At 32.5% G+C, this 10,691-nt stretch overlaps 1 protein-coding gene across 1 annotated transcript in view; it reads right to left on the bottom strand.

The window, feature by feature from the left end:
- Positions 1 to 8,286, bottom strand: part of LOC126774067 (GTPase-activating Rap/Ran-GAP domain-like protein 3) — a 76,839-nt gene extending 68,553 nt beyond the window's left edge. Inside the window, exon 1 of the mRNA XM_050495414.1 lies at positions 8,006 to 8,286. Within this exon, the coding sequence (XP_050351371.1) occupies positions 8,006 to 8,169 (164 nt within the window). The 5' untranslated portion in view covers positions 8,170 to 8,286. The remainder of the gene's footprint in view (positions 1 to 8,005) is intronic.
- Positions 8,287 to 10,691: the final 2,405 nt, after the last annotated feature.

The raw sequence follows: 10,691 nt of genomic DNA on the forward strand, positions 1-10,691 counted from the left end.
AAGGACATTCATTACAGTCATTTTTTTTTTCAAGTCCTTGTACTTCATTAACCTGTCACAAATGTCAGGCCCATTTGCTACTAAGTCGTCGTGTAATAAATTTAACAATAACTTAAAAAATACTGTAAAACGTTGTACTGACCTGTTAACATTGTAACAAAATCGAAGAAAGTTCTTAATAATATAGGAATTAATATAGGTTCACCTTTGTTGCCTAAAGGCCCAACCGCTTACATATTTAGGTCAACAGCATATTTATACCTGTCTCTTTGAAAAAGACGGTATGACTAAGACAGACTTACGTTGAAACTTAAGAATATTAACAATGTAAGGATCGAATTTTATACAATGTATTTGAAACAAAAGACATACAATTTTATCGTTACAATTGACAATGGAAGAAAACTTTTATCGTTAGCGAACGATAAAATTACAGCCTGTTAATGTCCCACTGCTGGGCTAAGGCCTAATTAGACACATGCAGGTTTCCTCACGATGTTTTCCTTCACCGTCAAGCACGATATGAATTATAAACACAAATAAAATTAAATGTTTATTAATTTATCAAAAACAGAACGACCAAAAAGATCAATAACTTAACCGTTTCATATTCCTTTACTCAGTGCGGATTTATCAGCAGGCGGAGTAGGCTTAAGCCTAGGGTGGCAGATTTTTGGGGCGGTAAATTTGGGCGCCGGTTTTTTTTGCTACATCTTACAAATCAAAAAAAGTTCTGCGTAAAGGTTTTCTGATGCTTTACAGATAAAACTTTGCAACAAATTTTGCCGATGAACTTTTTCCTGTTACTTGTCATTGTACATTTAACGGTGCAGCAAACTTTCATATTCTAGAGTAAAACAGCCAGTTCGCCAGAAGGCGTCGGTGCTATGGGCACCTTCTCTTTTCAACGTAAGTGTCACCGGAGCTAGGAGTTCTCGGTACCCTGAGAAACCCTACCGTCGGCCATCCGACGTCCCCGAAGAAACGGTGTGGGTACCATTGGTTTGTAGTAGGTATTCTGGCGCATGCTCAGCGCCGGCGAGTCCCACATAGCTCCCTACTTCACTTGAGTGAAACGCGTAAAGGCGTTTTTCTAGCGTGGCAAAAAGGGTGGTAAAAAACTTTACAACCTATACACAAGTAACTTACTACTAGTACTAGCTCGTTAACATATACTTGGAATTACTTTGTTGTAAAATTTTAGGTAAGAAACATTGGATTCCTAATAAACATTTAAATTTTCTCTCTATAAAGAATTCTATAATTATATAAACCTTATTATGAAGGTTATATACTGCCCTACGAAATTCCAATTTACGCTGCAATGTCCATAAATCCAGATTTTGGGCTGTATAAGTATATAATAAACCCAGTTTCGTAGAGATTACCTTTGGAAAGATTATGACACTCTTAAATTTCTTTACATGAGCGTCAATAAAATATACCAATATAGCACATTACAGTTTATAAAAATTATATTTTAATATTAGGGTTTTATTAAGACAAAAAAGATTTTATTTAAATCTAAATTTTAGGCTTCGGCTTGGATTATATTATAATGCTGTTGATGATAAAATATGACGCTGGCGACAACATTTTAATATTTCTTCTTATTTTCAATTGGTCATGCTCAGTCCAATGGTTTGTCCCCAAGCTTAATATGAGTATATTCAGCTACTGTATCTTTGTGTGTATATTTTTAACCATTAAACCCATCAATATATGACCAATATACGAATTGAAATAGCTACTGTTAGTCAAGCCTGTTATACGGACTGACATCCTTTAACGTACGTAACACGTAACGTAGTCTTTATGGAATACTATTTCAATATAGCCCCATTGAAATACATTGTAAAAGTTTAAATTATATCTGCTATTGTTTATTATGTTTTTTTTTGTAAATAAACCTTTCCAAATATATAATAAAAAAATTATATTGCTTTTAATTTGTATTCTGCTGTTACATACAGTAGAATATAAAATCTAAATCCTAACTTATGTTATAAATGCGAAAGCATATTTATTTTAATTTGGGTTTCTTATTGACTTTATCTTTAACGATAAACTTGTAAAGTAAAACCTAATCTAAATACAAAATTTGAATCAAATCGTTAGAGGCGATTCCGAGATAGATAAATTAAATTTAGGTAAATACAAGGATTGTTCATTTAATATAATAACAGATCAGCATCATAATTGTAAAACTTTATGCTCAGCGACTTAGGTTAGGATTGGTTGGATTGGTTTTAGCCTTCGGAAAAATCAGAGCTATTGTCTGATTTTTCCGAAGGCCAAAACCAATTTTGATATATTGATTGTCTATGTGTAACAACACTATTTAGCTTTACAATCATCCTGTGATTTATCACCCTTAAGCGTATTCTAATTTTGTTCATTTGTAAAAATTGGAATTATCATTTATCTAAAAAGTCGTTCTCGTCATAGTACATTCTTTCTTTCTTAGGTTAACGAATGTGTTTGTATACATGTACATGTGTACGTATAATTATATTTGTAATCCAAATTGTTAATCGGTTTATGTTACTTGATTGCACTAATTTGTACTAATATACCTTCTCTGCTATGCTGAATATCTTGTCAGGTTACGCCAGGTTTAATGTGACTTTCCGACTTACGCAGGTAATGACCGGTCACGGTTGTTTTGGAGAATACCTGTGTAAGATCGGACGCGAATCGACGGCGATGTGTCACCACTGTGGCGCGGACCGGGACACAGCTCAGTATACGTTGGAAGTGTGCCCCGCGTGGGAAGAGGGAGATCCTGGTCCGTGAAGTCGGACGAGGACTTGTCCCTGCGAGCAATCGTGTCGGCGATGCTTCGCAGGGAATCGGCGTGGAGGGCCGTAGCCTCCTTCTGTGAGACCGTCATGGTTCAGAAGGAGACGGCGGAGCGGGAACGGAAAAGGGCCGATCCTGCTCGGCGGAGACGACGACGGCGTCGTCTCGGCCCTCCCATAGCCCAGACGCCCGGGGCTTATAGGCGTAACCCTGGGGCCGTGGATGCGTGAGGTGGGGGCCTCACGTGTCCTATTTCAGACGGCCCTGTGGAGGACGGTAGCCGTGATGGCCTTGCGCTGCCGTACGCACTAGCGAGGAGTGCGGATGGGCGAAATTCACCCCCTGATGAGAGCTCCGCCGAGCCACGAGTGGAGCAAAGCACGGGAGAAGCCGCGGATGCGTTATATCAACACGATCCCGCAGCTTCTCCGATCCGTGCTGAGGACAGCCATCGCAGTGGTTTTAGTGGGTAAGAATCCCACTTAACCCGGTTCCACCCCCATAGGACCCGGGTACCTTTCTAAAGGTTTCCAATGCGAGAAAAAAAAAGAAAGTTTAATGTGACTGTAAGTGCAGTACACTTATAATGGAACCATTATACAATTTTTTTTTTCTATATAGTAGCCTTAGGGGTATTTCATAATTATCTGAAATATAAGACCTTATAAGTTTGAAAGAATGAAGGGCATGAAATAATTAACGGATCAAAGTGGAATCTAGATATAGAAGGCATAAACAAAAATATTATATAAAAGTTAATTGCGTTGTTAGAAGAATACAAAATTTAAAGATTTAAGTTTAGATGATGATTAGCCACAATGTAGAATTGTGCTTATGCAAGAAGTCAGAAGAAGTAATAATCTTAATAATTATTTTTTGAATACAAGAGGAACAACATAGAGAACAAGGCAGACAAAAGAGAAAAGCGAGAGAAGAGCAATATTTTGTTTTTCTAATAAAATTATTAAAAAAACTATTTGGCCACATTTTAAATAACAAGCTAATAACACATTAATTATTATCATTCTGATGTAGATATTAGGGTGTTAAATAATATATTTTAAATTGTTTCTTGGTTTCAATGCTTCGTTGTCGTAATTTTTAAAAGGACGGACATACAACTCGATCATTGTGAGCGGTTGACGCCCCTAGTTCATCTCAATGGTACACGTACTATAGAGAGATTAATATTACTTACATCAAATGAAATAAAGACCGTTCTCAAAATAACACAACATAGTTTGTTCGATCTGCCAAGCCTACCAAAAACTTTAAAAAATATCCTATAAATGTATAAAGTTTCATATTTTCAAAAAATATGGAATAGTAATAATAATATTATGAAACTGCTTATTACCTGTATACGTAACTATTCGCCAAACACACAATTTTGTTGTTACGTTGTATAATAAATCTAAAGTGCTCTCATACTTGACGGTACCCAAAGTAGACAGAAGCCTTCATTTTGACATTTCATTACGACCAACGAAGTGAAATAACATAATATATATATATTAATAAGACAGTAATATAGAATTTTTGCAAATAATACATTTAAAGATATATTAAAGTACTGGAATAAAATCAAATTATAACGTTTGATATATATACGATAATATCTCGCAGTATGAAAATATTTTCGTAGATAAGTAGCATTGGGGTCCGTCTTAAAGAAAGATTACAACATCATCTGAACAATTAATCTACCCTAACATATTGTTGGTAAAAAGTGCGTCCTTCAATATCTAAGGTCAGATGGCAATCTATGTGTAAAAGTTTGCCTGTCAAATAAGGTCACGATACAAGAAATATTTTGGAAATATTCAACTAACGTTTAATTATCGATTAAATTAACGATCTCATTTGTTTAGTACATTGCGTTACGGTATAGTAATTTTAATCATATTATAAAGTTATAATGTCTAAGTACAGAAGATACAAATTCAATCTATCTCAATTTTTCAATTCTATATCTAATTATACTTTTTAAGCAGTTATTACTTTTTTGCAGTTTAGAGTTCAAAGAAGGTAAAATTAATTAAAATAAACAAAATATTAATTACAAAAAAAAATATTATATATACTTTAATTTTTTAAGTTGCGTCAAAAATCATAATTTGCTGTAGACCCGCGATTAATTCACCAAGCTTTACAAGAATACTTCAAGAAAATATCATCATTCAAAGAAAATTTCAAGTACATTCGTCCAATAGATTCGAATAAAATAGTCTGTAACAGATGAACAAACAGACAAAAGTGTGATTCAATAAGGGCTTAGTTTTTCATCAGTAACAGCCTGTGAATGTCCCACAGCTGGGCTAAGACCTTCTCTCCCTTTTTGAGGAGTTTTTCATCGGATATACGAAACCGTAAAAAAATTACGGAATCCTTATAAGAACAACATATGAATTTTGCACGCATATTTAAAATTTGCTGTGTAATTATTTTGCAATATCCATTTCTAAGAGTAAAGTAATAAAAGTAAATGTAAATGGATATTACAAATGGACACTTCTGCGTCCAAACTTCCTATCCCTGTGGAGAAAATATAGGACCAAAATAAAATCAATATTCTAGTAATTAAATTAAACGTCTATTTCTATAAATAAGAAATATTAGAAATATTAGCTTCTGGATATCTGCAGAGTTGACTTAACGTTCTCCAATATAGTTATGACAAAGAGTCATCCGGAAAATTAAAATGTAATTCAATATATTCACTGGTAGGGCTCTGTGCAAGCTCGTCTGGGTAGGTAGTACCCCTTTACCCATCAGATATTCTACCGCAAAACACCAATACTTTTATAATATACATTATGAATGAGCCAGTGTAATTACAGGCACAAGGGACAAAACAACTTAGTTTCCAAGGTTGATGGCGCGTTGGCGATGTAAGCGGTGGTTAACATTTTTTACAATGCCAATGTCTATGGACGTTGGTGACCATTTACCATCCGGTGGCTCATATGCTCATCCGTCTATTTATTATATAAAAAAAATCAATGTTTAATATTTACTAGAATAGTTTTTACAATTTTTTTACATATTATATGTATATCGTACAAAACGATAACAAGGGATTAACATATGTAAACTAAACTTTAGTTAAATTATAAACAAAACCTCAGAATAAGTAAATAATCTATAATATTTTAATGCAATAAAAGCATTGGCCGTTCTTTAGCTTGCCAATTACAGAGAAAACTACGTCCATCAAATGTATTTATGAAAAAATTCCTGATACCAAAAATTTATCGTATATAGATATCGTTTTACGGAAAAGCTTTTTAGATTGAAAAACAATCATAAATATCAAGCAAAGAATTCTCTTTTAGACTTGAACTCGTGTACTTCAACAACAATAATTTAGCTGCCCATCGCATTACCAGCTTGAATGGTTCTTACAAAAGGATTTTCCTGTTCTGTATGGGTTCAGCGTCCGTTGCATCTCATTGGCCATATTTTTGGTACGACCCAATTTGACCTTGTTTCAAAAGTAGGTCACAATTGTGACATGTCATTATGTTCTTTTGTTTTTGGTTGCGGTCTCAATTTTGTATATAATAATGCAATATATTTAAATAGTATTTCGTAATTATATGAATACTTTCGTTAATATTTATTACTAAAACGATTTGCAAATAAAACAAAATTATAATACTTGATATATTAAATATTCTCTTTTAAATAACTAGGTAAATATAAAATATACTTAATTCTATAAATTATCCTAAAAGATGATGAATAAGATGAAATGACAACTAGAAACATACTTTCAATTAAAAAGATCATTTATTTGTAGGTCAAGCGTCTATTAAAAATCGCAGTGTAAGTCTTTTTTGAGGAAACACTAGTTCTGTTAGTCACAGCTTTGTTAAAAAATATTCTTGAATGGCTTTGTTATATTTTATAATTAAGGGTTCTAAAAATGTAAACGATATTTATAGTTTTTATTTATAGGCTTAATCTTTGACTATTTAACCTCTTTTTTATTTACTTTTTAAGTCTACAAGGCAAATTTCCATTACGAGTAGGCTACCATACTATATGTATATCGTTTTGCCTTTGAGTAGTTGCAGAGGTCAGATCGCAATCGCTAGGTGTTAAAACGCTCATAATGACTGCTTACAACGGATTCATAGTATACGTTTAAAAGTTAAGTAAATTAATAAACCATCATATTAGTAAACACATACATATGTTTCAGTTGATTTTCGATGTATTTAAACGTATTAACGTATTCACGGCATGCAACTACATTTTCCACGACTTTAACAGATGTTTTCATAACAGCTGCATGTTGAAGATTAATAAAACTCGACTGCTCAGCTGTTTCTAAATTATAACCATAATAAATCAAGCAAATTCCCTTATTGCCACGCTGTCTGCGTGTAGGATTAGTGATTTCTATTCAAACATGTACAATATCAAATACATATTTACATATATAAAAACAGTCACATAGAAATTATGTGTTGTTGCATTTCCTAATAAAGAATACATGATCACAGATCCTTTCAAGATCGGTCTTTTGTATTTGGTTACAACATAACAGCGAATTCTCAAAATGTTTTTATGTTAAAATGTAAATTCAATAGGTTTCGTTGCAAATGTCTAAACTGTCCCTTGTCGATTACATAAACTTTTATCAATTTTGTTTGGAAATGTTACATACAAAATCTGCAAAGCGCAAAGTATTCGGTCGTTAATGTACGTCGCAGTATCAAACCTGAATAGCATTGGGGGTATAGCCACGTATAATATCGTTTTACGGTCAGCTCATAAAATGGCAAAGACTGATGCGTTGCAGCACCGAGACCGCATCGATCCGAAAATGCAGTTTGTGGGCACAATACTTGTTTCACTTGTTTATGGCTAAGCTATTGTTTTATTGCTTCTCTTCTCTACAACCATACGATTTTACTTGTGTATTTTTTTAAGTCAAAATCTAAGTTTTATATCCTCATAATAAGTAAAATTTATTAACCTGCTTAAAAAAGGGTTTGTCTAGAAAAGAGTTTGAAGTCTTTCCTTCTTATGTTTACTTGTGCTTGATTTATTGAGAAAGCGATTTTTAGATCCTTTTTTGAGATATTATTATAAATTTGAAATAAATAATTATATAGACTTTAACAGTGTAATTCTTCTTTTATTTAATATTAAAATATTTAATGTATGCTATTTTTGCGACAGCTTTACTTACATCGCACTGCTAGCCCTTCTGTGTAGCAGTTGCAAGAGGCTACCTTCAGCTGCAGAGGAGCAGAGGCTATGGGAGCGCGCGCGCCGACTCTCGCGCTCCCCTCGCTCGCGCCACCGCGTCATCAGCGACTCCAAGCAAAGCATGGCGCCACCATCGCACACCATCCGCTCGCCTTCGCCGGAATCTTAATACACGTTACTTGAGTCCACTAACGAAGAGATACTATTCCTATTTGCGTATTAGCCTTTACTGTATGATAAGTTTGGCATTGATTAACAAGTCATGTAAGAGTATTTGGGGACAACAGTATGTTAACTTTCTTATATGTCAACAGATAACTGTGTCATTATAATTCCATACTATATTATAATAATAACACGATAATTAATTTTCTACAGTTAGAGCGTAAATCATATAATAATGATTTTGTTTTAAAATTGCATTAAAATCTAAGCCACTGACAAATCGCGTGACACTTAAATATGCGACACTCGTAACGCGTTAAGTTTGATAAATCACTGTTAGAAACAATCCTATTTGAAAATAGGGCAAAGTCATTACATCACACCTGAAACTAACGATCAAATAAACAAAGACAACAATCCTTTTTGTGTCCTGTTTTAGAATTAATAATAAAAAAGAGAGAAATACAGTTTGGTTGAGTTAATGTAGTTAGTTTCCCGCGTTTCCGAGTTTCGACGATTCGGCGCTGAGATGTGAACGAACCGACTGCTACTTCGCGACTGAAAACCGCCGTATCGTCAGCGCTACAAACACCTAACCTTATGACACCCTTCAAGCTGCCCTTACTACACCGTATTATTATGCGCGCACTTTCATGTCAATGTCAGGTTTCTTTGAACTTCATATATGATGGATGAATTCGAATAAGCCTTGTTAGAAAACTACTATTGTAATACATCCTCTTGTCAGCAAGGTTTTATATATTTTGTACATAAGTTTTCTTTTCGATATACAAGACATTGATATAGTTGATTCTGTTAAGAAAAATATATGGATATGATTTCTCTTTCCAATAATACTTATATCGGAAAGACAAATGAATGAATATTTTTTTTTACTTGTATTTTATTTTCAATGTTATATTATACATAATACCTATATTTTAAAATACTTATATAACTTTTTTTCTTGATTATTCTTATTGATTTGATGTATTTTTATAAGAAATGATTACTAGCTACAACAGGATTTTGACGAAGTTCTATATCAATACAGTGGTTTGGTGTAGGCATCGATTATTGGAAGGGAATATAAAACTTGTCTATACGTTTTTTTAATATAAGAGATAGTAAGGATAATAAGTAAGTAGGCGATCTATCTGATCTTAAATGATTATTACTTTCCATGAAAATCTTTAAGGAAGTTGATATTGTAATGCCGGTATTTTAGCACTCCGTATAACTGATTTATTAATTAAAGATAAACAATATCATACAAGAAAAGTTGTTATCGAGTATTAAATAAAAAATAATATTCTGATAGCGAAATAGCTTATCTTTAACTTTATCGATAATAATAATGTTCTATGTGAATTCCACGTGAAAACAGTCGCAAATCACAATACGTGATACAGTCTGTGATATTTCATGATGATGAAAAATGAATATTAGCAATTGAAAACTATATAAGATTCAATTTAACCAAATATTTCTAATATTTATTTTTGATTTTGGTATTTGGATTAACGTGTATATATTTGCAAACTGCTAATTATTTTTGCCAAAATATGTTGTTTTTTTTCTGATTCCCAGAATTGTTTTATATTTTGTCATGTCTGCGACGACCTATTGTATGAGCAAAAACATATTCTTATTGAAATAATTTTAACGTTGTTTTGAATATGAATAAAGCACACTTTAATTACAATTATATTTCACGAGACAATTATGCAAAGTTTATGGTTTTGTTTTAATCATCTCTACGTGATACTATCTTAATGTGACATTGAGATAACAACGTGACGTAATATAATATTGTAGTTTAAAGTTTGTTTATATGTCGTATACACATATATACATTTTGTTGTTCTGCGTTGCAGCTTAAAAGCTAATTGTCAATGAATGAATGTTATAAATATCAAAAATATGAATGTCAAAAATATTCTTTGTTAATATCAATGTTGTTATATTTTTATTTTATTATTACATACAAAAATAAATTCATTAAAAACAAAACCTTATCTCAAGTTGACATCAAAAAGTGGTCAGAACGGCATCTTCTATACAATTATTTAATTGCAAATATGTATTCAGAACTAATTTTATATGAATTTAAACATTACTTTTAATATCACGATGGTATTAAAATTTATTTCGAATAATTGTATTTAATGTAAAGTAATAAATAACTATAAATAAATAATGAATAGTAATATTTACGTCATTGAAGTCCAAATTGCTGTACGGTTATATAGCTGTGACAGTTTTTGTTAACATCGTACAATCGCTACGTAGTAATAAGGATTTAACGAAATTTTCTGTTTAGATAAAAACCTTAATACAAGTCAATTAATTTGTTTTAACTTCTTATTACTCTAACACAGCCAATTTTTTCCTTTTATTGTACGACAAAAATTGATGATTAGAGATCTCTTGAAGCTGAAAATAGCTCCAAGCAACGAATGGAGTGTCACGTATTTCATTTACGAACCAATTCACTCTGG

The sequence above is a fragment of the Nymphalis io genome, chromosome 2 (genome assembly GCF_905147045.1).
Source record: "Nymphalis io chromosome 2, ilAglIoxx1.1, whole genome shotgun sequence".
Taxonomy (NCBI): Eukaryota; Metazoa; Arthropoda; class Insecta; order Lepidoptera; family Nymphalidae; genus Nymphalis; species Nymphalis io.